Genomic DNA, 27,289 nt, shown 5'->3' with positions numbered 1-27,289 from the left:
TCAAAGAAGACATTTGGCATTTGTTTTTTAGGGATTGGCTAGCTTCACTTAGCATAATCTGCTCTAATGCCATCCATTTCCCTGTAAATTCTATGATTTTGTCATTTTTTAATGCAGAGTAATACGCCATTGTGTATAAATGCCACATTTTTTTATCCATTCATCTATTGAAGGGCATCTAGGTTGCTTTATAGCTCTTGGTGGCCATTATTAAATCATACCATTACCCTAGGGCTCCATGGTTTATTTAGCAGGTATGTATTTAGAAACAATGAGTACGTATTAGAAAACAAATCTAAGTAAGTAGGACCCAAATCATCCTCTTGTTCTCTGAGCAAGAAAATCATGTGACCGTCAAAGCCTTTTAGGGGAAAGGACCTTGTAAAAGGTACAGCACACAGTTTGGAGGTCCTGGATTATACTAGGGGCTTATTCCACACCAAGAATACGTGTTAAATAGGGAGAATCCTAATTAATCCTCATTAATAGAGCTAGGATTCTTAACCTGAACCCAGGATCTCATGAACTACCCAAATGGTCACACTGGGAATTCATCTGAATTTCTGAGGAGAAGGTCTGCATATAATTTTCAAAAACTGTATGACCCAAAATGTCTAAGAACCAGCACTTTGCCGTTCTCTATCCCTGACAGTCTAGGAAGCCACTGTTGGCTGGAGGCCATCCCACACCTGAGGCAGGAATGGGGTGGCCACAAAGAAGCTTCTTTGTGGAGTCCGTGGACTCCAGGCTCATTAAGACAAGTGGAAGTACACGTTAGGGGACAAGCAGACTCTGAAGGTACCAGAACAGGCAAAGCCAGACTGATCGTCTTTGCCAGTTACCCAGCCTCAAGAAAATGCAGAGTGCTATGCCCTGGACGCAGGTGCCTCCCACACCACGGAGGGAAGGAGATGGAACTGGGCCCAGCATGTGGAGAATAGTATGGAGGATGTACCCAGGCTGACACTGACCCAGATGATCTGAGTTTTTGAAGTACACCTGAACAGACTGGTGAAAAGTAATCCTACAGGTATTTTCATTAATAAAACTTGTCAGAGCTGGAGAAGAAGAAAAAAAAGGAAGAGAGAAGAAAAGTAGGGAGGAAAGGGAATGGGGGCAGAGAGAAAGATGGAGATGTGTGTGTGTGGTGTGTGTGTGCTTTGGAGCAATATTTTGAGGGAATAAATTCATGCAACCACAAAGACAACTGGGGACCTTTTGCAGATCAGAGGAATAGCAACTTCAGATATCTTAATTTAGTACGTTCCCCACCTCCAGTTTCACAAGGACAAAACATCTCTCTCACTCTGCACATAACCTAGTCCTCCCTCTCTTTCTAGAAGTTTCTCTCCATTTAGACCAAATCCCCTCCTAGTCATCCTTAGGGCTGCACACCCAGTTATACAATCTCTCTCCCCTGCCATAGTGTGTCCCTCAAAGGAAGACGCCTCCTTGATATTTCCCAGGGTGCAAAAGCCCTCACACAACTGACCAACCAGCTTATCCCATGCAGAACAACTGTGTGGAGTGTTTGTATCCCAGTCTGTGTCAGCTGGTCATTGTGGCCTAGGTGTTGATTCTAAACTCTAAACTGCCCAGAGACCACTGCTGTTTAGTTTTCTTTTACGTAGGAGGAATTCAAAGCAGTCTTCAAAATTGTTCTAAATTTTGTAGCACTGTTTGCTAAGATTGGGGCAGTTGGTTCTTCAAAAGCCTTACCCTATGGCTTCCAATTAATTCTGCCTATTAAAAATATTCATACCCTTTTCTCCAAAAAAAAATAATTATTATTTTCTTTTTAAATTTTTGTAAATCTGATTTCTGACTCAGTTCCTCCCACTATCCCTTGCTCATGGACTGGAATTTTCATTTCACTAAAAATGAAAAAATTCTTGCTGCTGAATGATTTTTTTCAGGCATTCAAAGCCCTCACTATCTTTGTTTGGAAAAAGCAAGGTTGATTCCCCCACCCAAGCAGTTTTAAAGAACAAACTCAAAATATCTCATTTTCTGTGTTTGCCCCTCATTGCTCCATCCCACACACAGTGTGCCCAGTGCTCTTTCCCAGAGCAAAGGCATTATATCTAAGAGCTTGCTGGCTCACTCATCTCTCAAACTGCAGAGCACCTGGCTCTTTGGAGCACTGGGCCCTACAGCATGAATAGAAGAGGGCTTTGCAATCTCTTTCCACAGGATGACCCTTGAAGACCTGAGATGACAGAATTACGTTTGATTTGTCCTCACACCACCCATAACACCACCACACAAAGCCTGCTTCAGCTAGATGGAGCACATCCCCTACGGCTTCAGGTCTGCCCAAGTGCTTCAGTCACTTTGGTCACAAGAGTTCAGCATTTTGGGCACATCTACTCAATTAAGACTGCAGATCTGGCCCAAACTCTGCACCAGACTCCAGGAAGCTAACTTATTTCCTCATAATTTATCTGCCCATTCAACAGCCCTGGGCAAGACTTCCCCAGGCTTGGTTTCCTTCCACACCATGGTTGGGTGGTTGGGTGGTTGGCTGATTGGTTGGGTGGTTGGTTGGTTGGTTGATGAAACCTTTATCTTGAACTTCTGTGGGCTTCCCCATTGGGTCTTCTCACTGGATAAAGCTAGCAGTGCTTGAAACTATGCACCTCCCCACCCCACACTCACACCCCCAGACTGAGCCAGGGTGTGAGTTTTTGCAGGGCAAACATCCCCTTCTGGGTGTGACCTCAATCTGAGCTCATCTGACCTTGTTAAGAAGCCAAAATGGAAAAAGCGATGGCCAGTTATATGCTTTGGGTGGGGACCCAGAGAATCTGCAGCACCCCCACCCTGCACGTCCCCACGCGCTGGGCCTGGTGCTCATCTGCTTCAAGTTACAGCTGCAAAATATCTGTGCAAAGGGCAGAAAAGCCAAGGTGGGGAGAGATTACAGGTTCTAGGTGATGTTGGCAATGAGAACATGTAAAAGAAGCACAAAACGGGAAGGGTCCAGGCGGGATTGGGGACAGACTGGATAGCTAGGGCTCGCAGGGACCAAGATAGAGCAGAGAAGTACTCGGGAATCAGGCGGCTGGCCAGGACGCGCGGCAAGATCACCCACCTCTTGATGTAGTTGCTGAGGCGGTAGAGCTGCCCGTCGAGTCTCACTATGCCGTCGCCAAAGACATTGAAGCCGCCGCGCGCGACCGCGGGCTCCTCCGGCCCTGGCACCACGAGCTGGTCACCGCGCAGCTGGAAGGCACCGGGCTGCAAGCGCAGCAGCTGCTCCAGAGGTAACAGGGCCAGCTCGCAGTCGCACGTCCACAGGCTGCGCAGCTCCCCCGACGAGATGGAGGTCAGACTCGGCCTGGCCATTGGCTCGCACGCCGCCGCCGCCGCCATGCGGGGTCAATAGGAGCTGCCCCACCTGCTGGCGTCGCGGCCCGGCCCAGCCCAGCCCGCACCAGACTGTCCCCCGAGAGGGGCCCCCGCGTCCTGCCGGCGTCCGCTGGAACCGGGATCGCTCTGTCCGCCTGCCCGCGTCCGGGCGCAGTGGCCGTCCAGGTAGCCTCTGTCCGCCGGGACGGCTGACTGTCCCCAGCTGCCGCCCGCCCGCTAGGAGCGCTGCCAGCAGAAAGCGGTCCCCGCGCCGCGCGGCCCCTTTTATGGCCCTCCAGGCATCCGCCGCGCCCCTCCGGGTCCCGGCACGACCCCAGACACTGGGGGCCGAGTTATCGTCGTCGTCTCATAACTTGGCACGCTCCAGCCCTGTCTTGCCTGCTCGCAGCCAAGATTTAGTCATCCCTCCGGGGTCAGCTACTCAACCCCGCGCTGGGCCCCGCCCTGCCTGCAGGACACTGCGGGGGGATAGGGGTGGGGAGATCTCCCCGCTTGCACTGGCCTGGCCCCGAGTGGGCGGCGCGCAGCACCCACCCATTCCTAAGGCGCCACCCCTCTGGTACCAACTGGAGGGCGGCTCACAGTCCCAGGCCCACCTTCTCACTGGGACCCAGGGGCTGACCCAGAGCAGGACTGAAGCTTCCTCCCCAGCCCAGCCCCACTGTGAGTTGGAGTTGTCCTCCCTCCTTGCTCTTTGGGCCTCAGTTTTCTGCCCTCCCCCTCCAGATCATGCTTTCCATTTTCTTCCTGTCAGACTTTCCTGATTCTGGTTCCCATACTCAGATTTCCTCCCACTAAGAAATTCCACTGATCATCTTTTCGCTTTTCCATAAGGTCCAAGCGAATGCGCCATGAACTTCACCACTTGCCTCTCTTGTTTCTGTCCTGATGGACCCGAGACCAATGTGTGCCACAGACTGGAGCTGGAAGGGCCCTAGATGTCTTCCTCCTCCCCTGCCCCCCAGTAGTCTATGAACTCCTTGAGTCCCGGAATACTTGCATTTGTTCAATCAGTCTATAAATATTTGAGTGCTAGCTATGTGCTCATTATCCTCCTGAGTTATGAAAGGAGGAATATGTCACTCAATTTAATTAAACAACTATTTCCAGAGCATCTAATAGTGGATAGAGAGTAAGCTAAATTCTGAGGAGATTAAAATGAGCAGACACAATCCCTGCCATCCCCTAAGGTACAGTCTAATAGAGAGGCAGCTAGTGTTCCAACAACTGAAGAAAGCACTAACTGAAAAGTCTGTGCCTCAAATAAACATAAACAATATAGGAAGATAATCTAGCCCAGTTTTGAGGCTTCCCAAATTACTGTGATTTAGATCTCTAAGGTAGAACCCAAAAGTTAAGTGAAATTTAGAAAATATCTTTGTCTTTGGGTGCCTCCAGCATGGTCCCTTATTTAGGCTTAATTAAATCAAATGAAAGTCCAGCCATATCTCACTTAAATACTTAAGTGATCTCCATTCTCTTCACCTGTTCTAGAGAGTGGTTGATTCTGCCAGGGGCCCCAGGACAGATACTCAGGGGAGACGAGGCAGGGGCTGGACTTTGAATGGTTTTGGAGAGCTCCCGGGTGAAGGAGCACCCTCAATAAGAAGTTGGGAAAGATTCTGGACCAGTTCTGCACAAAAGAGAAGGTATGTTCTGTTTGGAGAAGAGCAGTCAACTTTGAGTGGCTAAAGTGGAACACATGTCCAGTGAGAGAGGTGAGTTGTATAACACATGAGGCTGGAAAGGGCAGTTGGGGCCAGATTATGACAGGCACTCGGAATTGTCTAGGAATTTGGTCCTTAAGGCAATGGGGAGATTTCAGTGTTTCTAAGGAAGAAAATAATATAATTATGCCCAAGTTAAGACAGATACATTTGGTTATGGCCATCTGGCTGTTTTGAAACAAACAAAAAGATTGAAGGAAGAAGAGAGACTTAGAGATGGATGTAATAATCTAGCAAGAATGATGAAGGTCTGAAGTAACAGAAGGCATGGGAATGGAGATGACAAATTTGGGACATTTTTGAGCTACAGTCAGCAGGGTTTCATAAGCAAATAAATGGAAGGGAGGAAAGAATGACATTTAGTGTCTTCCTCTTGGGTACATAGGCAGATGGTGCTACCATTAATGAAGGTAGTGTTCTGAGAAAAGGAGAAGGTTTGTGAAGAGAAGACAATGAGTTCAGGTGGGGACATTGTAATTTTGAGTTACTTATGATATGTCCAAGTGGAAGAGTCCAGGAGGCACCTAGCTAGTTAGCTAGGGCTGGACTTTTGGAGAGATGACACGGTTAGTGATTGAGATTTGAAAGTCATTAGCTCACAGATGGGGTCATTAGCTTCCAGAGAAGTGGAAGGGAATGTATTAGTCAACCTTCTGTTGCTGTAACAAATAGCTGAGTTAAATAACTTATAAGAAGGAAAGACTTATTTTGGCTCATGGTTTCAGTTCATGGTCGGTTGACATGTTGGTTGCTTTTGGACCTGTGCAAGACAGAACATCATGGCAGAGAGTGCACAGTAGAGCAAAGCTACTCAGCTCATGGCATCTGGAAAGTGAAGGGAAAGACCAGAAGGGGCTTGGAAGAGGGTCTTAACATCTCTTTCAAGAGTATGGAAAACAGGTTGTGCCCTGCTCTGAGTTAGTCCACAATGTATAGAGCAGTAGTTCTCGGATTATGCCTAAACTGTGTTACTCTATTCTATAAAGCAATAGTTTGCCATCAGCAACTCCATTTTGAGTTTAAGTGTAGAGATTGAATGACTCCACACTTTGTACAAGTAATAAATGACCATCTGCCTGGCACAACCATAAACACAAACTGATAAATCAATTATGCTAATAAAAATGGCCACCTGTGAACTTATTGAATTAACCAGAAGCACATGAATGCATGCATGGGTGTATCAAACTCATACTGGAAAAACCAGGCCCAAGACCTTATTGAACATACCATAACCCCTCATTCAAGACCCATAAAAGGAGGAGCACCTGAACCCCTGGACATGGCAGCACCCTGACCCAATCTCCTAGTCACTCCCTGTCATGAGCCTTGCCCAAGAAAATTGCCACAGCAATGAATTTCTAAATCTCTGTCTTTGGGCTTCAACAGAGCACGGTTTCTCCTACCTATGACAACTATGCAGGACCCACTCCAAGCTGACATCTCAAGCTAATGGTCTGCAACTGCCATCCTTTTGGACCTTGACCTAGACTCATTTCCTGTTCTTTAACAGCTCTTTACCTGAAAAGCTAGCTGGTTCATAAACTTACCTGACCACCAACAGTGACTCTCTGCATTTGTATCTGTCTTTACTCTCAATTTAGCCTCCTGAACCTTTATGGTGGCCTTAATCCTTTCTTAACCTTTCTGTAACATATATATACACACTGTAAAGTATGATATGTGACTTGAGTATCATAACAAATTAAGTTATATTGAGTATTATTATAAATTAAGATTGGAATAAAAGAACTTATGATTGCCCAGCTAGTGACTCTTAGGTGACCCACAAAGTATTTGGTGAACTGCCATCAATGAAAGTGGTATAACCTGTGAATTTATTGCTATTCAACAAATTCTGACATTGCGGAAAAGCTCAAACATGTTTGGTCCATGTTGATGGCATAGCTGGCTCATGATAACAGGCACATCCCCAGTGACCACACTTCCTTTCCCTAGGTCCCACCTCTCTAAAGTTCTAACATCTCCCAACAGCACCATAGACTGGGAAGCAAGCCTTTAGCATATGGGTTTTTGAGAGAAATTTAATATTCAAACTAGCTAATAAGTGATAGGATAGGAATTTGAACCCACTTTAGTTTATTTCAACAGATGGTAATTGAGCATCTGCTGTGTTCCAGGGAAAGTGCTTTACTGAATATATGGAAGTGACTAGAGGATTTGCCCTCATCTTCAATGACAGAGGGAATGCCCAGATCAGCATAAGCTCATCTTCTGGCTCCATATCCAAACACAATGCTAAAATCTAGCTATATTTTGCTTACAACACATCTGTGATCAATTGGTAGAGTATACCCTCAGCAACAACATGATGGCTACAAAACTTACTTTCCCAATTAGTAAGGTCAAGGAAGGCAAGTCTACTACAGAGCCCTGCCCAGTCCCAGCCGAGATGGACTTCAACAGCTATTGGCTGTGCTTTAGTGACATCACTGACTTACAGGCTCAGCTTCTCAGCTTTGAAAGACTCAAAGTTGGTCAAAGTCAGAGACCCTGACTGAAGTCTACTGAACACAGAGGTTGGAAACCAATTCCATGCCACCAGTAACTTCATTCTTCCATTCTCTCTCAGCACACAAATACCTATAGGTCTTTCTCATCTTTATACAGTTTTACATGCCACATTCCTTTTTATAGCTATTTTTCCATGTCTTGTCTTCTTTCTGTGGTTAAACTCCCTGAAAGAATTGTCTGCATTCCTTGTCAGCCTTTCATTCCGCAAGACTTTAAACCCTGACCCCTCCCCATGGCACCGCTGGACCCACCTTATGTAGTGCTAGTAGCCTCCGTGTTGTCAAATCTTACGCGTGCTTTCTGTTTTAACACACTTGTCCCTGAAGTTCTCTCCTCCCTTAGCTTGTGAAGAAGTTGCACCAAGTTATTAAAAAGCTCAAAGCTTTTAAAGTTGGAAACCGACTCTGTATTTGTTAGCCACGCCATCTTGCACAAATTTCTCAAACTCTCTGATCCTGGTTTTACTCAACTCTAAAATTCATGCAATACACACAGAATAGCAGAATAGCAGCACAGTGAAAAGCTCAGGCTGTGGTGTAACTTTACATGGGTTCAAGTTCCACGTTAGCTCTCTGACTTGAACACATCACTCACGTGTGCTTCCATTTCCTCTTGTGTAGACAGCAGGCTTTGTGAAGATGTAATGAGCTACTGCAAAGCATTCAGAGCAGCGTCTGGCACATAGTGTCATGTTCACTGTGTGCCTGATGCCTACGTCAGGGGACTTCTGTAAGAGTTCAGTGAGGTGACAGCCCACACCTAGCATCTAGCACAGTGCCTGACACATAGCACACCCTCACTTCATAGTGTCAGCTCCCTGTCTTCTGATCTTTCTCCTGAGTTCCAGGATTCCATCCTCCTGCCAGCTTCCCTTTCCCTAGGTGACTCTGTTTAAGCCTTTGACTCCAGTGACCCATAAAACCCATGATTCCCCAGGCTCCAGGCCAGACATTTTGTCAGATCCTCAGACTGATCTACCCAGCTCCCTGCCCAGTCTCTCCGTGCTTTTCCAAGGCCACCTCCAATGGGACATCTTCCTGCTACTGAAGTTCTTTTTCTCCTGTGTTCCTCTTCCAGGGAGGCATCTCCATGCCTCCACCCAGAACTTTGAAGGCATCCTAGAGTGAACCCTCTCCCTTCCACCCCCTCCCTCCCCTATCGTCCTCCTAACACTCCACCCCAGTCCTGTGGCCAACTGGCAGCCTCTACCTGCTGGCTCTGGCTTCCAAAAATTTCAGGCATCTCCTGCTGCCTTCCCACTCCTTCCATGTTGATTTTGTTGAGTCTTCTATCTCTCTTGCCTGGACTATTTCAGCAGCTACCTTATCAGCCCTCGCTGCTCTCCATCCCCCTCCCCATGTGTTATGCCCAAACGGGGTCCCCCTGCCTCCAAATTCATATACTGAAGCTCTGACCACCCCCAGTACTACAAAATAGGACTCTATTTGTAGATGGTTTAGGGAAGTAATGAAGGTTAAATGTGGTCAAAAGTGTGGACCTAATCTCATAGGACTGGTGTCCTGATAAGAAGAGAAAGACTCCACGGGGGTTGGGCACAAAGAAAAAAGACCACGTGTGATACAGTGTGAAGCAGCCATAGGCCAGCCAGAAACAGAATTTGCACCTTGATCCTGGACTTTCAGCTTCCAGGACTGCAAGAAATTAAATTTCTGGGTATCTTGTTTGATTTTTTTTTCTGCCCAGTCTCTGGTACTTCATGATGGCAGCCCAAGCTGACAAGACACCCCCTCACCCTCAGATACACACCCCGGGCTTGAGGCTTGTGGAACGTGACCTGCCTACCGTCCTCTGGAAGGTAAACTGGCTTTCCCTCAATGCTGGGCCCAGGTTGTTCCTGCGTTGTGGCCCTTTTCCCCTCATTTTACAAACCCTCGCTCATCTTTTAAGACCGTTTAAACATCATCTACTAGAGATTAAATTAGATGTCCCCCTTCCTTGTTCCACACTGTCCCCCTTCCTCGACCCACACTGTGCCTGCTGCTATCACTCCATCTACTACAAGTGTTGTTATTGATTGGCTTGTTCTTCTCTCCCGCTAAACCCATGAGAGGAAAACAACACCACCAATAACTACATCTAGTGCCTTTTCGGTCCCAGCACAATGTAGATTCACAGAAGTTATCCAATTTATTCTTCTTAAATGAATGAATAAATGTATGATAAGCAGCATCGCATCATGGTTACATATTAAATTCCTAGAACAGTTGCCTGGCATAAATCAGTACTATTGCGTGTTTAATAAATGAACAAAATCTACTGAAAATGCTTTGGATCATTTTTTTTGTCTGCAATTGTAACTGTTGAAGTTTTGTGAAAACCTAAGTAGGAACATATGGAGAAATAAAGGCCCAGATTTGCAAAGAGATCTATTCATGCAAATAAGTTCAAATCCGTAATTGTTGCACTGATTCCTGACAACTTTAGTCATGGCTGAACTAGAATGGAAAATTTTCCTTCTTTCCCTCTGTGCTGACCTCACTGGGCTCTAGCTGTTATTCTCTGAGTTCACTGCTTTCTCTCAGCCCAAGTAAACACTCCTCCAGCGTTCATCAGGAAGCCTTCCCAGGCCAGGGGGTTGACCCTATTTACGTATGTTCTTTGGCACCCTCGTTACGTTTTTTAATTGCTGGTGGGTTGGACACTCAGTTCTGTGGGGCACTGAAGCAAATGTAGGTTAGGATATGGATACAGCCATGAGTGTCTCATGGACAAAGTCCAAAGGAACTGCAAATGAGAAGACTGAGTCGGTCAGTGAGGGACAAGGGTGCGTGCAGGGTACCATTTGATCCTACAAGCACTGGTTGAATGCTTGCATAGGCAAGGAGATGGGGACTTAAAGGTGACTAAGGTCTGTTTCCTGTGTTATGGAGCTGGAGGCCTTCCGAGAAACGGAGGCAGTGTGAAGACTCCCTCTTTAAACCCTGATTCTTGTGATCAAGTCAGAAAGATTTCAGACATGTTGCTCAGAGTAACAGCAATGAGTTTATTGAAGGGATAGGAAGGGAAAGGGGATACTCTCAAAGAAGAAAGTGGGTCCTCTCAGAGAAGAGAGGGACAGAGTGCCTCTCCTGCACTCTAGTTTTAGAGAAGAAGTCCAGAGAGTCCCAGCCAGATCCACCTCTTGACTTTTGGCTGACAGCATGGTGACATCAGACTTTTAAGTCCCCACTATCATGACAACTCTAGGTCCCCTTGGTCCATGCTGGCCCATTCTAATTGGGTTTTTAACCATACATTCTTACAGATTTTATGGTTAGGAGGAACTATCCTTACCTTCCAGAGTTCCAAGATCTGGTCACAAAAGTCTCCTCCTTCAGGATAACTTGGGTTCCTCTTACCAACATTATTTGGGGGCCTACATTTTTCCTGCAGTGAAGGGTAGTTTGCTGAGGAATGTGACATATCCTGTCCACTCAGGCCAGGAAGGGCTGCGGGTAAATTGCTTCTTGGCAAAGAAAGCATGTGGGCCCGTTTTATAGAATTACTCTCTTAACCTCATGTTCTCACCATCCTCATCTGTCTGTCCCCTAACACCTGTTTCCAGGGACTTCAAAGCTACAAGTGGTCAATAACTTCTGGAGGAAGTGATAAAGGAGGAAGAATGGGGACATGAGGACAACCAGATATGTAGGAGAATGTCAGGGTGGAAGGCAATAAAGTCCAAGGAACAGAAGTGTTGGTTAGGTATGGGAGGCAACCAAGGGTGAGTCCAAAAATCTTAATGAGGTTAGATGCAGTTGAAATTGCATTTGAGAGGGTATATTGTAAATATTTTCTTTTTTTTTTGGACTCAGCCTTTGACTCAGGATCATGCCTTTGATAAGCAAGCTCACCAGTGCAGAGCTGGACTCTTCTAGTTACCCCACGCACCCTAGATGGCAATCTTCCTCTGCCTTACTCATTCCAAGGCCAGATGCCAGGCAACTAGAAACCAGTCTGGTTAGCCCAAAGTCTGCCATAATTATCCTAACCCATCCTAAACTATTTATCCTGCCCTGCCTTGCTTTTCTGGAGAAGAAGCCAATAAAGGCCATGACCAAAGCTTCCTCTCACTGTTGTCTGCTGTCTGCTGACCATCCTGGTGTCTTTCCCATGTGACTGTACATGGCTGGCTGTATGTGGCCTGCTGTGGCCCCATCTCTAGGACCTGTGAATATAGTAAAGTCTGTTCTTTTCTGAACATCTCCTTGTGTCTCCTCTTGTAGCTGTACCTGACTAGCATCTTATTAAAAACATGCAAAACAAAAGTTTGGCTCTTTATAATGACAGCTGAGATAATATTCCCTCCTTGGATGGTGGAGGGGTATAACAGAAGGCTCTGAGATCCCTTCCAAACTCTAAGAGTTTCTTACTCTAAAACAAGCAATTTGGGAGGGACAAGAGATGGACCCAGGGGACTCCGACTATGCACTCAACATCATTGTTATACCTGGAAGAAACAAATGGGCCAAGCTGGTGTAGGGATTTGACATCCTTCTGCATCCATGTTAAAGCACCAACCATGAGAGTAATAATGGTAATGGCTAATATAATAGCTAATGTTTAGTGAGAGTTCTCTGCGCCATTCTATGTGTTTTCAATGGATGATCTTATTTAATTTAGTCCCTTTCAGGCTAGGGACTATTCTTACCCCCATTTTCTGGAACAGCAAACAGATACATAGAGGGCTTCCCAAATCACACATATGGGACAATGGAGCACTTTTCATAAAAGTTTGCCATTCCAAGGGTGTGAGTTATTTTCATGAAACACCTTATTATCTTGGTGTGAGTTATTTTCATGAGACACCTTAGACGTGGGTAACATTATAAAAACCAGGAACATTTTCACACTTGTGGAAGCTGGGAAATCAAAGGTCAAGGAACCAGCAGACCTGGTCTGGCAAAGGCTGATCTCTGCTTCATAGATGGAGCCTTCTAGCTGTGTCCTCGCATGTCCTCCAGCCTCCTTTATAACGGCACTGAATCCATCATAAGGGCTCCATCCTCATGACCCGGTCATCTCCCAAGTGCCCCAACTCCTCATGCCATCGCTTTGGTAATTAACTTCAACATATGAATTTTGAGGGCACACAAATATTTATCCACAGCAGCAGCTGAGCCAACATAAAAGAAAAGATAGATAGGTCCCTCTTTCTGTGTGCCTGGCCTCTAGAGCAGCAGTGGGCAAATTATAGTCCCCAGGCAAGCCCAGCTTGCTGCTTGCATTTATATGACCATGGTGAAGAATTTCTTTTTTTTTTTTTTTCACATTTTTAAATAGCAAAAATTAAAAAAAAAAAAAAAGTGTAGCTCAGTGGCAGAGCGTATGCACATTTGCCTAGCATGAGTAGGGCCTGGGATTGATCCCCAGCACCCCACAGAAAATCTAAAGAAGAGTCATATTTTATGACATGAAATTTATTTGACGTTCACATTTCAATGGCCATAAATAAAGTTTAATTGAAATACAGCGGCACATGTTCATTTGCATATGGCTGCTTTCATATTACAGAGGCAGAACTGCAGAGTGGCAATAAAGAATTCCTAGCTGCCAAGGCCCAAAACATTTACTGCCTGACCCCTTCCAGAAAACGGTTGCCATTCCCTGCTCTGGAGTCCAGACTGGGATCTAGGATGAGTTTTTCCTTCTCTACACCGCTTGTAGCCTTCTCTCTCCAGAACTTCAAGGACCTTCCTGTTTAAGAGACTTCAGACCAAAAGAGAATCAGAGCCACCACCAATACCAAGACCTCCTACTCTGCTGTTTAAGAGAAATATCTTTTCTAAATTAAAAAAGAGTAACTTTACATACTGGTCTTTTTATTTATTGATATTATTATTTTTTTAAATGTGCAACAACAGTGGAATGCATTACAATCCTTATTACACATATAGAGCACGATTTTTCCTATCTCTGTATATAAAGTATGTTCACGTCTTTATTTTTTTTTCTAATTGTCCGCAGTCTTTTTTGGTGGTGGCCCTGTTCATGCATGCATTGATTCATTCAATTCAATTCATTCATTCATTCCACAAACAACACAGATCATACCTCTAACTCTGGTGCTTTCTAGGGTGAGTAGAGGAGTGGGAAGTGACACTAGCTCTCCACATCATCAGTAGTCACCTCTGGTCTCTCAATGGTCAGGCAGAGACTGAACTTGGGCAGATTGGACAGACCTGAGTTATAGGTCTTTCATTTCTGAGTTCTGTGACTATGGTCCAGCCACTGAGCCACCAAGCCCTGCAAAAAGTGGGAATGCCCTTACCTCTCACCCGTGCCTGCTAAGAGCAGTCATTAAACTAGTGTGTGCAAAGCACTTTACATGAGGTGGGGCCCAGGACCAGTCTCCAGAGAGTTATAGCAGCCATCACCATCATTATTATGCTGAAGAATCTTATTAGGCCCACCTCCTTCCAAATGAGAACAAGGAGTTGTTAAAGCTGATGCCAATTTCAGAAAAAAAAATAACTCCTACGGTTCTCTCTTTTTTAAAAATTTATATATTTTAATACCAGGAAACACTGTACTATTTCTAGTCCCTCTTGGTATTTGTTACAATCGCAAGAGGCACAATTGTGTTGAATTAGGGGAAAAAAACAAGAATTTTCCTCACACCAGTGTCCTCTGGGACTTGAGAAAACACTGAGCGTAAATAACAAGGATCTTAGGCAACGCCAGGCTGACAGTGGTGGAAGATGGGCCTCACACCATGCGCCTGAACTCAGGGTCTGGGCGTCAGGTCTCTGGAATGCTGGGCCTTGTGGAATAATTGCTTTAGAGAAAAAACTGACAGGCACAGAATGTTCAGGAAGATATGAAATGAAATGGAAAAAGCAAAAATCCCTCCCACACATATTGTGTTTTTTGTGAGGCTTACAATCAAGGATTTAGCTTAGTTGTGTTTAAGGGAAGCTGAGCCAGGCCTCCTTAGTTTTATTGTGACCTTTAAATTACCAAAGGAATGGAACAGGATGGCAGGGAAGAATGAATATTTCCTCAACTTTTCAACTTAAAAAAAAAACAAAAACTTGTAATGTTTTACCACTGAGTAACTTGCGCTAAGTGCAGAAAAATTAGAAAATATTGATTTCGTTTTTTTAATTAATAGAAAACCCCTCCAATCATCCCTACCCAAGGTCAGTACCGATGTTTGGCCAGTGTGTCTCCCAAGCCTATACCTGTGTCAAGCAGAGCACAGAGAGGATATTATTTCACCTGGGATAGCAGGGTTAGTCCACGGCCAGGACTCAAGAGCACAGGACCTAGATTTGAATCCTGTCTCTGTCACTTGCCAGCTATCTGGCTTCAGGCAAGTGCTTTCCTCTTTCTGCCTCAGTGTCCTCTTTAGTGAAATGGACTTTATTATATCCCCTGCTATAATAAAGCAGTGAGGATTAAATGCATTGCTATGTAAAAAGCATTAAGAACAGTGACATACTCTCTTACTCTCTCCACACACCCCCTGGTGTGTGTGTGTGCATGTATTCACTAGTGTATATGCATTTTTCTTAAAAAAAATTTTATTAAATTTTTCATAGCATTGGTAATGTTTTTATGAGTTGATTATGATATATAAGACCCTATATTGTCAATATTTTAAGCTGTTTCTTATTTTTCATTATTATAAACAAAAACATTGTGATTTAGAAAAATTGTTGTGCTTGGATCTTTGACAACTCGTTCAATTACTTGCTGGGAATTCATCCCTAGGCTGAGTCAGATATTATGCCTTTTTAAAAGCAGTTTGATACATAATGCCAAATTGCTCTCCAGAAGGTTGTATTAATTTAAATTCTCAATGCCATCATATGAAGGTGCTTATTTTCCATATATCCTTGCCAACAACACTGGGTATTTTCATTCTATTTCATTTTTTCCTATTAGGTTGGAGAATTTTATTGTTTTAAATTTTTGGTCCCAGGAAAAGTAAACATTTTGTTTATGTTCATTAGCCATTTTTTTTCCATTGTGAATTTGCTGTTTGTGTGTTGTTAACATATGGATCCATCTTTTTCTGTATTGGTTTGTAAGAGCTCTTTATAAAGACGTTTACCTTTTTTCTTTTTTTTTTTAGTTTATCATTTACTTTTTTGTTTAAAAAATGCCAAAGTACACCAAATCATACTTTCATCATTCAATTTATGTGTGAGGTGTGTGTGTGAGGTGTGTGTGTGTGTGTGTGTGTGCACGCGCGTGCATGCGCACAAGTGTGGTATGTGTGTGATATAAGTTCTCAGTATTCAACTCCACCAATATTTTCCATCATGATTTTTGTTCTGGGTGTCCCAATTATAAAGTCCATCTTTACCTTCCCTCCAAATTATAGCAACATTATTTTTTACTTTCTTCTGACACATTTATAATTTCATTTTTATACTGAAAGATTAAATTTACTTCAATTATTTTGCAACTTGAATCCAATACATGTAGTTTCTCCTCTAGAATCAGTAATTTTACAAACTCATCATCATCATCCAAACCACTAATGAATATATGAAAAAAATCTTTTAATTGCCTTGAACATCGATGTCCTCCTCTAAAATAGGAAAATTTAAAAAGAAATTCTTCTGTTTGTTACATTGTGAATAAATACGTCTTCTGACTGCAAGATATGAAAAGAGTGATATACAAAAGTGAAAAGTTTGGGAATTTCTCCCAAGACCCAGGGAAGTGAGAATCTTCAGCTGTCAGTTTCCCTGATTCTGAAGGACTGATAAGCTCGCTAAGGTTCCTAAATAAGGCACAGGGATGTTTAAGATAAACACGAGGTTTAAACATACCAATGTCACTTTAGGTATTTAGAATATCACAGAGTTGACTTTTTATATACTAAAAAAAGGGTTAGGTTTTTATGAATTAAAAAAATAAGATGTGGCTAATTATCAAGTACTTCAGCTGAAAACAATTGCCTAAGTTGTTTTGATTGTCTGTAAACCTCATGCCAACTTTTTTAGTATTATGCAAGACTGCTACTTCTATTGCACAATATTTGCAAACATTCGCCCTGCTGTGGAAAAAAAAATGCAGATAAGGAATAGGTCCAAGTGTCAAGCCAGGTCCAGGCTCCACCCTGTTGTCCTGGGCTCTGCCCAGAGCAGCCTCAACTCATCCCAATCAAGCTCTAGAATGCTGTCCGCCATTCACTCCCGTGTGGGGTGTGGGGAGTGGCCAGTGGGAGCGCTGTGAGCAAAGAGCAAGTCATTCCATTGACATGTGACAGGACATTTCAAAGACAAGAAAAATTACCCAAGAGAAAACAACCAAGTTTATGAGAGAAGAGTTTAAAAAAAAAAAAACTCTTCTTAAAGATTCTGAAAGATAGAAACTGATGAATGAATAATCCAGTCTTCCATCTCTTTTATTGCTAGTTTGTTCAAGGCCCCAAAGAACATTATCAGAAACATGAGACATTTGGGTTGGCATTCAAGGATATGAACTAAAGCCTCCCTTGTTTTTTCAGATGAAGCTAGTAAATCTAGCAATAAGAGATACAAGAGGGCAGGGTTCCATTCTTATTATGCAATTATGATTAAATTTGAGTAAGAAATCTTGAGTCTCTGAAAAGTACCATGTGTTCCTCATTTTCGTTTTTCTTTCTGAACCATTAACACTCTAGGAGACATCCTTTTTTCTTTTAAGAAAGGCAGGAAATAAGTGTGACAACACTTTTTCTAATGAGGCCCAATTTTTCCTACTTTCATAAAAGGTACAAAATAACAGCCTCCATTTTCTACATCCCTGACCCTACTAAAGTAAATAATATCCGTTTTTCAGATGAGGAAAATGGATCTCAGAGAGACTAAATAACTTGCCTAAATTGCCAGAGCCAGGATTTGAACCCTGGTTGGTCTCACTCCAAAGCTCTTCCTCTTCGCATTTCTCAGGGCTGACTTTGCCAAACTTGACCTTCAAAACACACTGAACATGCATTTCACTTTTCTGTTTCCCGAGCAGGACAGGGAAAGAAGAAATTGAACCATGCTAAGTTTTTAAATCTTGAAACAATGTTTATTAATCAATTCCATGAATTTAATCTTTCAAAGTTTCCATGTAATATAAGAAGCTAAATTACTTGGTCCTGTCTTCTTTCTGGTCTACATCCCATCCCTGGGGAGCTACAAGTCAGGCCATTCTCCTGATCAGTTAGCCCCTCATTTCTGCAGACTGATCTTCCTTCTACTCTCTTGTTACTCTACAGTCTGACAGTCTCAAATCTATATATTGCCTTCACCTAAGAAGTATAGATTTTTTTTTGCCTACTATGATGCATACTGAAATAGTAAATTCAACTCTTAATGGCTCACCATAAATTTGAATGACTAGACAACCTAACATACTTCCAGAGACTTAGATTGAGAAGAATATAATTCAACATTTCTGAGAAGGTCAGACTGTACTAAGCCCTTATAATATAAAACAATTGGCATGGCTTTCTACCCGAGAAGTGCCCATTCTCAAGCTAAACAAGGTGAAACTCCATATAGCCTATACAAAATGGATTTTAACAAAAGAATCTCCTTAGCAAGTCAGTTCAAGACTTTAAATATAAAAATCTGTTTGAAACTTTAAAAAAGGCAATAGAACATTAAAGGTATCAACAGTTCTGTTTTTTTTTCTTTGCACTTGGGATGCTTTCACAAAGAGTATTGAATTTGAGCACTTAAGCTCATACTTAGCACATACCAGGCATTTGGTAAATATTTTCTGGAAAAATGAGTGGATCATTGCTTTAGTCCATTTTCTGCCACTAATAACACAGTACCACAGACTTACACAAGGTAGGTTTTAAAGAAAAGATATTTATTTTGGTTCATGGTTCTGTTCCAGGGTTGAAGGGCCATATGTGGTGACAGCCTTCTTGATGGCAGAGTCCCAAAGCAGTGCAGGGCATCATATAGCAAGAAAAAGGAAGGGTGAGAGACCCAGGCAAGCTGGCTTTAGTGTGCACCCACTCTCCAGATAACCCACACCCATTCACTCATTAACCACATGAACGCCACAATCCATTAACAAGGGCAGAGCCCTAAGTCACTTTTTAAAGGTTCCACCTTACCCCACCTCTTAAAACCTCATAATGGGGATTAAATCTCAACACAAGTTTCAGAAAGGACAAATGATATTCAAACTGTAGCAATAATGAAAAACAAACCCATTATCTTTTTATGATTCCAACTCCATTCTTTGATTTGTTCATTCATTCAATGAACATGCACTTTATCTAGGTGACAAGTACCATAAATGATGCTGAGAATACAACTTTTAAATATATACACACTTCCCGTTCGCATTTAACTTGCTGTTTCTACTTAACCATCTGTTTAACCGGGGGCAATGCCTTCCTGCTCCCTTTTCTTCATGTAAAATGAGGGGAAGAGCAGCTTTTCAGAATAATCCTATGGAGATGTTGTGGAAATAAAGTAGACTAATATGATTTGTAAACTGTCGAGTTGTACACTAATGTGTCATCAATAAAGTATGTCTGTTAGCTACCAGGTATTCTTTGTTTTCATTCTTTGGACACATTTAACAAAAGGACAGGGGGTCAAGGAGGGACATTAAGTTGGCCTGGAAGGCAGGATGAGTTGCTGACTGTGGATCCGAGTCTTTGAGCACAAGGACAGGCCCTGAGAGCAGTAAAACCACCTCCTTAGTCACAAGTAGGAGGCAGCAGAGTGTTGGTGAGGAACCCTCTGCTTATCCTGCAGAATCGTTGGGTCCATCCGGTGGGAGGGTCTCATCGTGATTCTAACAGGCTCCCCGGTGACTGGCCCTGTTGCTGCTGGAAGTTCCCAGAACTTCTGATGGGCAATCTGAGCATCAACAGTGGTGGCACGGAATTACTCCTCAAGGCAGTGGTGGGGGTCACACTCCACCTTCTCCAAGGCTGTCAGTGTATCAAAGCCCCACGCAATCCGCCCAGAGACGGTGTTGTCCACTTTCTGAGACTTCCATGGTGGCTTCGAGAATCTCATGTGCTTTGAACTCCTAGTCGAGCCCCTGCAGGATTTCTCAGGTATCCACGTTTGTGTTTTTCAAATAATAAGAAGGGTCTTGTTTTGGCCTTTTCTTACCAGAGTCTGTAATTTTCATGATCACTGTTTTTAACAAAAGAAATTGGAGACATGGAACTTGTCCAAACTGGTGAGGTCCCGGAGGGTGATGATGTCCTGCTGGTAGAAGAACACATCAGTCCACCTGTCTCTGAAGTTCTTGACCTTGACACTTAGCTGCTCCAGGGCCTCATCAGTGTAGATGTTGCTGGTTGTCCTGAAGGCCACATGACAACAGGCGGGTTGGAAATGAGCATGCTAAACAGCAAGAGGCATCAGAATTTTCCTATTTCCCTTCTTTATTCCTTGCAAAATTTGGCTTGATAGGGACGTTTCTTCTAGTTTTATTTTCCATTGCTGATAACTGGTACCATACTTAAGATATAGAATGATGGTCAGCAAGTCAAAGATGTATATCCTTTTTTTTGCATCTTCAGAGTGCAGACCAGGTAGACAAAGGGCTGCAAAGAGGGACTGCAGTAGTCAAATGTCAACCAAGAAAGTGTGTGCCATACTTGGCTTCTCCCACCAAAGCAGCGAGTGCATTTAGCCCAGGTAACATGCAGCTTGCTTGCTTTATTTATTTATTTATTTATTTATTTATTATTTTGTGTACTGTGGCTTCCCCATGGCAACAGTGACAAGAGGAACCAAGTAACATGGAAAAGAGATAGCAGACACCCCAGGCCCCAGAGCCTCTGCCGTCTTCAGATGACTTTTGGGTTTTGTGACCCTGCCCGGAGTGGAAGTGGGGACTTGGCAGCTGAGAACTCTGGTCACAAAAGCAGGACAACTTCATGGTGGCAGAAAGTCAAGTAGACCCTTGCTAGACCCCTTCTCAGGGAAGCAAGGCTGTGTCCCACCACCCTCAGCATCCTTTCCCCAGTCCCCCAGGGAAAACATGGATCTGTCCACACTAAAACTAGTAAAAGAATGTTTGTTTTTCATAATGGCCTAAAAGTGAAAACAAATGAAATGTCCATCAACTTGTGAATGAATGGATTAAAAAAAGTAGCGTAAATAAATAGTGGATATTATTAGGCTATAAAAGGACCAAAGTACTTACTGATTCATGCTACAACAAGAATGAATATTGAAAACATTATGCTAAGTTAAAGAAGCCAAACACAAAAATGGCACATATTTATATGCGTGAGCCTATAAGGTGGATATTTCACATTATTTTTAAATATTTAAATTTCTAAATTACAAAAAAATTTCTTGGGCTGGGGATGTAGCTCAGCTGGTAGAATGCTTGCTTCCCATGCACAAAGCCCTGGGTTCAATCCCCAGCACCACAAAAAAAAAAAAAAAGAAAAGGAAAGGAAAGAAAGAAAGAAAAAAGAAATATTAAATCCAAATGGCACACTTGGACAAATATATTTGCAAGTTATATCCTCAAAAGCTAATTTTCCTAATTAATAAGGATATTAAATATAAGAAAAATAGCAGTCTTCAAAAGAAAACGTGTCAGATGCTCAGTGGAAAGGCCACTGGACAATGTCACATCTGTTCTCTGTGACAGTGATGGAGCTGTGGCTGGGAAACAGGAGCCATCTCTCCCAGCCCTCTCATCCCTCGTGGACTCGGGTTAAACTGAACTCCGAGGCTAAGGGGAAAGGGATGTGTTGTACTTTTTCCGGGAGGACCTGATTTTTCCCAGACTTCCAGCTAAATGGAGATGAGACGGTGCTCAGGAATCAGGGCCCATATGTGGGTGGAGCAGAACCCCTCTGGTATGTGCTGCTATCTGGGCATGAAGGGCCTCAGAAGTAACATCTTCCTCGTTCAGCAATTAGTCCATCCCTGAAGGACCATCCCCTGGAGAACAGGCTCCACAGTCAGAGGCCAAGCTCACTGACTGCAACCCTAACCTCAACTCCTTAGCCCTAATCTCAAACCCTAGCCCACAACCCTAACGTTAAGGGTGAATGACACTACGGTATGTCAGTTAGAATACACTCAAAATGGCTCAAATGATGAAAAGAAGTGATTGGTTCCAGTCCGGGAAGATGTGGGTTGATCCAGTAGCTCAGCACTAACCTGTTTTCTCCCCAGCTCTTCCCTTTGACCTTTTTGAGGTCAATTCTAAGGCTTACTTCCCTTAAGACTTCCTCTGCTTCCAGCAACTCTTAGGGTTGTGTACTTCCCTACTCTAGTCCAGAAAGGAAGAAAAGAGAACATTCCTGCACAACCTCTCCAAGACAAATCTGAAGCTTCTTCCTTATGGGCCTCCTGAGGGTCACATTTTTATGGTTTGGATCTTAAATGTCCTCCAAATGCTCGTGTGTTGATAGCTTGGTCCCTCTCCCCCTGCAACCAATTCTGTGTTCCGAAGCAGGGAAAGCTCTGAGTGGCTCCACCCAGGAGAGGAAGTGAAATTCCTGGAACCTCCCAGTGGGAAGCAGTTGGCTGCTGGGAAAAGAACAGGATTGGAGAAGGGATGATGAACAAACTTCCTGATTAACTGGATTTGAAGCAAGAGTCAGGCAACAATCCTGCCAGAAGTCCATTTGATGATCAGCAACAACTTAAAAACTCAGTATTCAGAGAAAAAAAAAAAAATCATGATTAGATTTTCTATGACAAGTGAAGATTACATACATAAATAGGACACTTAAAAATAAGATAACGAACAGACTTATTGATAAAATCCATTATTCAACTCTAAATAATGGCCATCTCGTTTAAGCAAATTTTTGATATATTAAAAATTTGCCAATCTAATGATAGACATTTTTGAGGATTTAAATTTTTTTTTTCCCTGTTTGGAGCCCTTACTGGAATCATTAGTTAGATATGATGAGTGATTTTTCTAGGAAGTTAAAATGTCTTTTAACTCTGAATAGTTATCTGGATATGGTTGTGTTTCCCCAAGACCAAAATAAGGTTGGGATAGAAGCCAAAATAGAAGAAAGACTAAATCCTTCAAAGTTTTAAAGTGCTATAACTCTCCAGTGAAGTTGTCTCAAAGGCCCCAAGGAAGGCTCTACATACAGCAACACACAGAGGAGCTTCAACGGGTTTTGTGTTCAACCATGCTCCATTACATGAGCATGAGACAACAGTGACCCTCACCCGTGCTTCTGGCATCTGGGTCATATTCCAGCCAGAAGAGTTCCATATAAAATAATCACAAAGCACCTCTTCCACAGGAAGAGCCCAGGCATGATCCTCTCTGCATGTTTTAAATACTCTAGTTTGGAGGGATGGGAATCCACCTTACTAAGTCTTTAGATAGAACCTGGGGGAAAGATGATCTGAGTAAACACAGCCAGCTATAGCATGAGAATTTATTGAGCTCAGAGAATGTCAGTTCTATTAAAAGAAAAGCTTCAGACAAAATTAATATAACTGAGCTTACATGAACCAAGAATAATTCATGAATCGGGCAGCACTCAGAAGCAGAAGAAATTCAGAGAGCTCCATGTCAGCAGCATGAGCTGCAGAATTTTATCAAAGTGCAAACATAACTTGATTGGTTCCAGGTAGGGCATTTATCTTATTTGGCTCTGGTCTGATCTGTTGGCTGTTGGAGCCTGGCTGAAGCTCAGCTGCATGTGGTTGGCTGAGTCTGGCTATGGGTTACAAAAGTTAGGTTTCCGTTTGTTTATTTACCAGGTTAGATGACAGTTCCTTACATAAGAAGTCACAGTAGAGATGCAGCCTCAGGCCAATGGTTTTGTGCTTAATTGGACAGTTCTCTGCAAATAAACTCACAGACTAAAAATCTAAAGGTTTTCCTTGCAACCTCCTCACAGGCCGCTATGAAGGAGAAGGTCTCTGGAGTCTGCCCCTGCCTTAACCACTAGGCCTCAGTTTCTCTCTTTTAGACCTTGAACTCCAGGCTTTATATGAAGCTTTCTTTTTCTCAAAATGACTAAAACACACCACAGCCATCTTGCCAGCACTAGGGTTTCAGACATAATAGAAAATATACATTACAATACTCAGAAAACTAGAAAAAAAGAGGGCTTGGGAAACTAAAAACTGGGAGTCTGTAAAAACACTAAAAGATTTACACGGAAGAGGAGAAAACACAGCTTAGGATGTGTGCAAAGGGTTGTCCCGCAGAAGGTAGAAACAGCCTCCAATATGTGAGCCATCTGGTGGGTGGGATCCAGCAGCAGGATGGCTTGGGCCCAAGGAGGCAGGGTATTTATTTGGGAGAGAAAGAACAGAGCCACCCTGGTGGCTTCCCATCGTCACTGTGAATAGAACAGAGCACAGAATGAGGCAGCCGTGACCACCCCTCGGCCATCAGTCTGTGAAAATGGTGTCAGTATGTAGCATCGTGGATACGGGCAACTCAATATCCCAAGAACACAGGCGAGGGGGGGGGATTCACCCAGAAAACGGCACACAGCGGTAAAGACATGGGAAGTTAGAACAAAAAGTAAGAATTATGGACTCAGGAGGTCAGAAAGTGCTCTTTCAAGAGTTCCAGAAGGAACGATTTAAGAGAAGAGGGCAGAACTAAACTTTAAAGAAATGACAGAGAAGAATTTCCTAAAACAGAAGCCCTGAAATTGAAAGCACCCTGGAAAGACACAACGGGATGCAGTTAAAAACAAAAATGAAACAGATCCACCCCTAACGACATTGGAGTAAGATGTCAAAATATCAAGAATAAAGAAAGAGTTCTCTCTTCATGGGGGGGGGAAAAAACAAGTCACCACCACAGAATGTGAATCAGTCTCATGTCACACTTCATCACCAACACTCAGCGCAGGAAGACAGTGGAGTAGTCAGTTCCTGAAATGCTGAGAAAAAGTGACTTTGTCCTAGGATTCTATGCCTTGCCACAATATCATTCAGGTGTGGAAAAAAAATCAAGTTTTTTTTTTGGAGGGGGATATATCTGATCTGAGAAAGCATCTCCCCTACCAATGAGAAGACATAGTCCATCCTGAAGAAAACTTCATCAAAAGGGAATAACAGTAGTAGAAGCAGCAATATGGCCAGCAAAGAAATTAGCAAAAGTGTTACAGTTGAGGCTAGTAAGTATGGAGTGGAAAACTATATACAGTCCTGTGTCATTTGGCGAGGAGGACACATTCTGAGAACCGCTCCATTGGGCGATTCTGTAGTTGTGGGAGCATCGTGGAGTGTGCACACAGGAGCTCCGGGGGCACAGCACCCACATGCCTAGGCTACTTGGCATATATAGTATTGCCTAGTGCTCCCCAAGGCCATGATGAAGGAAACGTGATTATAAAGAAGCACAAGAGAAAATGATGTGACACAGAGACCAGTAAACAGGTGCATGAGGCGGCTGCTGTGTAACACAGCACATGTGTCACAGGAGTACATTGCAAAATAACAATGCAAATAAATAGAAGTAAATACACAAACCAATAACTTAGTTATTTATCATTATAACAGGTTCTGTATGTAATCGTATGAGTTACACTTTTATGTGGCTACCGCACAGTAGGTTTGTTTACACAGCACCACCATGAGCATGTGAGAAATGCACTGAGTCCTGCATATGATGCTACAATGGCCATCACAGCACTAGACAATAGGAGTTTTCCAGCTCCTTTATAATCCTATGGAGTCAGCATCATATGTGAAGTCCATCATTGACCAAATGTCATTATGCAACATATGACTGTGCATATGTGAGGATTTGGAAGCAATTGCTATGTTGTTGTTGGTGGTGGTTTTTTTTTTTTTTTAAGTTCAAAAAGTCCTAGAAGGAAAAAAGAAAGAAAGAAAAAGAAAGAAGGAAAGTTTCTTTCATTTGTCAGCTCTGTGGTTGTGTTCATCAGTTTTTCATCACTATAATATAATACCTGAGAGAGTTGATTTATAAAGAGAAAAGGTTTATTTTTGGCATGTGGTTTGGAGTTTCCAGTTCAAGACTTGCAGACTCATTGCTTTGGGCTGTTGATGGTACTGCCAGATAGCAATGGTGGGGAGCACGTGGTGGAGAAAACTGCTCACTTGATAACCAAGAAACAAAAGAGTAAAAGGAGCAGCTGAGGACCTACAATCCCCTTCAGATTCATTCCAAAAGACCTAAAGACCTCCCAACAGGCCCCGTATTCTAAAATCTCTACCACTTTCCAATAGCATGAGACTGAAGACCAAAACTTTAACACACGAGTCTTTGTGGACACTGTCCAAACCAGAGCAGCGTCCAACTCTCTTGCTCACAGGTTGTTAACTTCACTTATCCTCTGGAGGGAGGATGTGAGTAAGTTGGCCTTACCGTCCCTAAGGGGCATGGTCTGTCCTCTCTGCCATCTCAGTGGGTCAGGAAAGATGACCCATCTGAGACATGAGCATGGCCAGATCTATCCTCCTTTATCTCCCAGACCAAGCACCCTCTGGAAAGGGGTCCTGAATGGATCTTCTATCACAGAGCTCGGAACAGGAGTGGGTTCCTCTTCCAAGGGGCAAGTCAGCCTCTGCCTCGACGGAGCAGCACCCAGACAGCATCCTCCCTAGAGAGGACTTCAGAGCCTCTCTCTCTCCTCCAGGCACCTCCATCTCACTAGTAATTCCTCTCTCTCTCTCTCTCTCTCTCTCTCTCTCTCTCTCTCTTCAGAGTTGATTTAAATTGTGATTAAAAATAATTTTTAATGTTCTTTTCTTACCATCTTAACCATTTTAAGTTCAATGGCAATAGCTACATTCCCACTGTTGGCAACTGTCACCACCAAAACATCTCAGAACTTTTTCATCATTCCAAACCGAAACTCTACCCTCATTAAGCATTCCCCCCACTCCCTCTTTTCCCCAGACCCTGTCAACCACCATCCTAATTTCTGTCCCTATGAATTTTATGACTCTAGGTACCTCCTATAAGAGGAGTCACACACGATGCTTTCTTTTGTGTGTATCCATACAGTGAACAGTCAGTAATACAGAGGAATGAGTGACTAATACTGTTTGAGAACATGAATGGTTTTCAGAAGCATTTTGTTGAGTGAAATGAATTAGAAAAAAAAAAAAACTACATAGTGTTTACTTTCAGTTAGATACAATTTCCCAACTGAAACACTGTCTCAGTAAACAACAAGTCCCCATTTTGTTTATTCATTCATCATCAGTGGACATTTGGTTCATTTCCACCTTTTGCTATTATGCATAATGCTACTATGAACATAAGTGTACAAATATTTGTTCGAGTCCTTGTTTTTAATTCTGCCATATATGCACACAGAAACTGCTGAGTGATAGGGAATACTATGGTTCACTTTTTGGATGTATAACTTTCATATATTGTAAGGGTCCCGCGAAACGTCGGAGAAAGAGACCACCAAGTGACCACTCATGCAATTGGCAGAAGGGGGATTTATTGAACCAGCATGCTGGGGCTCCGTGCCCACTCAAGAAGGGAAAGCAGCCCAGAGCCCTGAGCAGGGGCTGAGCACTGCTTAAGTACACTTTTTGGGGAGGGCGGAGGGCTTTGTATACATCAGAACAAATCATCATGAGGCGCGGGAAAATTGAACAACAACTCCTAAACATGATTAGTTCATTCATTGGCGGGAACAGGTCAGGCTGGAGTGATAGGTCATTCCTAAGGAGAGTACACATTCAAACTGATTGGTTCAGGCCCTGCAAGGCCTGCGTGCAATCACACAG

The 27,289-nt window shown here is 43.2% G+C and overlaps 1 protein-coding gene across 3 annotated transcripts in view; it reads right to left on the bottom strand.

Moving 5' to 3' along the window:
* Window positions 1-8,329, bottom strand: part of Medag (mesenteric estrogen dependent adipogenesis) — a 24,389-nt gene extending 16,060 nt beyond the window's left edge. The window contains exon 1 of one of the 3 annotated variants that reach the window (XM_048800785.1): window positions 8,229-8,329. In XM_048800785.1, the coding sequence (XP_048656742.1) occupies window positions 8,229-8,296 (68 nt within the window). In that variant the 5' untranslated portion in view covers window positions 8,297-8,329. Of the gene's footprint in view, window positions 1-3,094; window positions 3,854-8,228 lie in introns of those variants that run through there. The other 2 variants (XM_048800786.1, XM_015484189.2) reach the window with 2 other exon arrangements.
* Between the last annotated feature and the right edge of the window lie 18,960 nt (window positions 8,330-27,289).

Source organism: Marmota marmota, unplaced genomic scaffold (genome assembly GCF_001458135.2).
Source record: "Marmota marmota marmota unplaced genomic scaffold, marMar, whole genome shotgun sequence".
Taxonomy (NCBI): Eukaryota; Metazoa; Chordata; class Mammalia; order Rodentia; family Sciuridae; genus Marmota; species Marmota marmota.
This window is presented reverse-complemented; position numbering and strand designations above follow the sequence as displayed.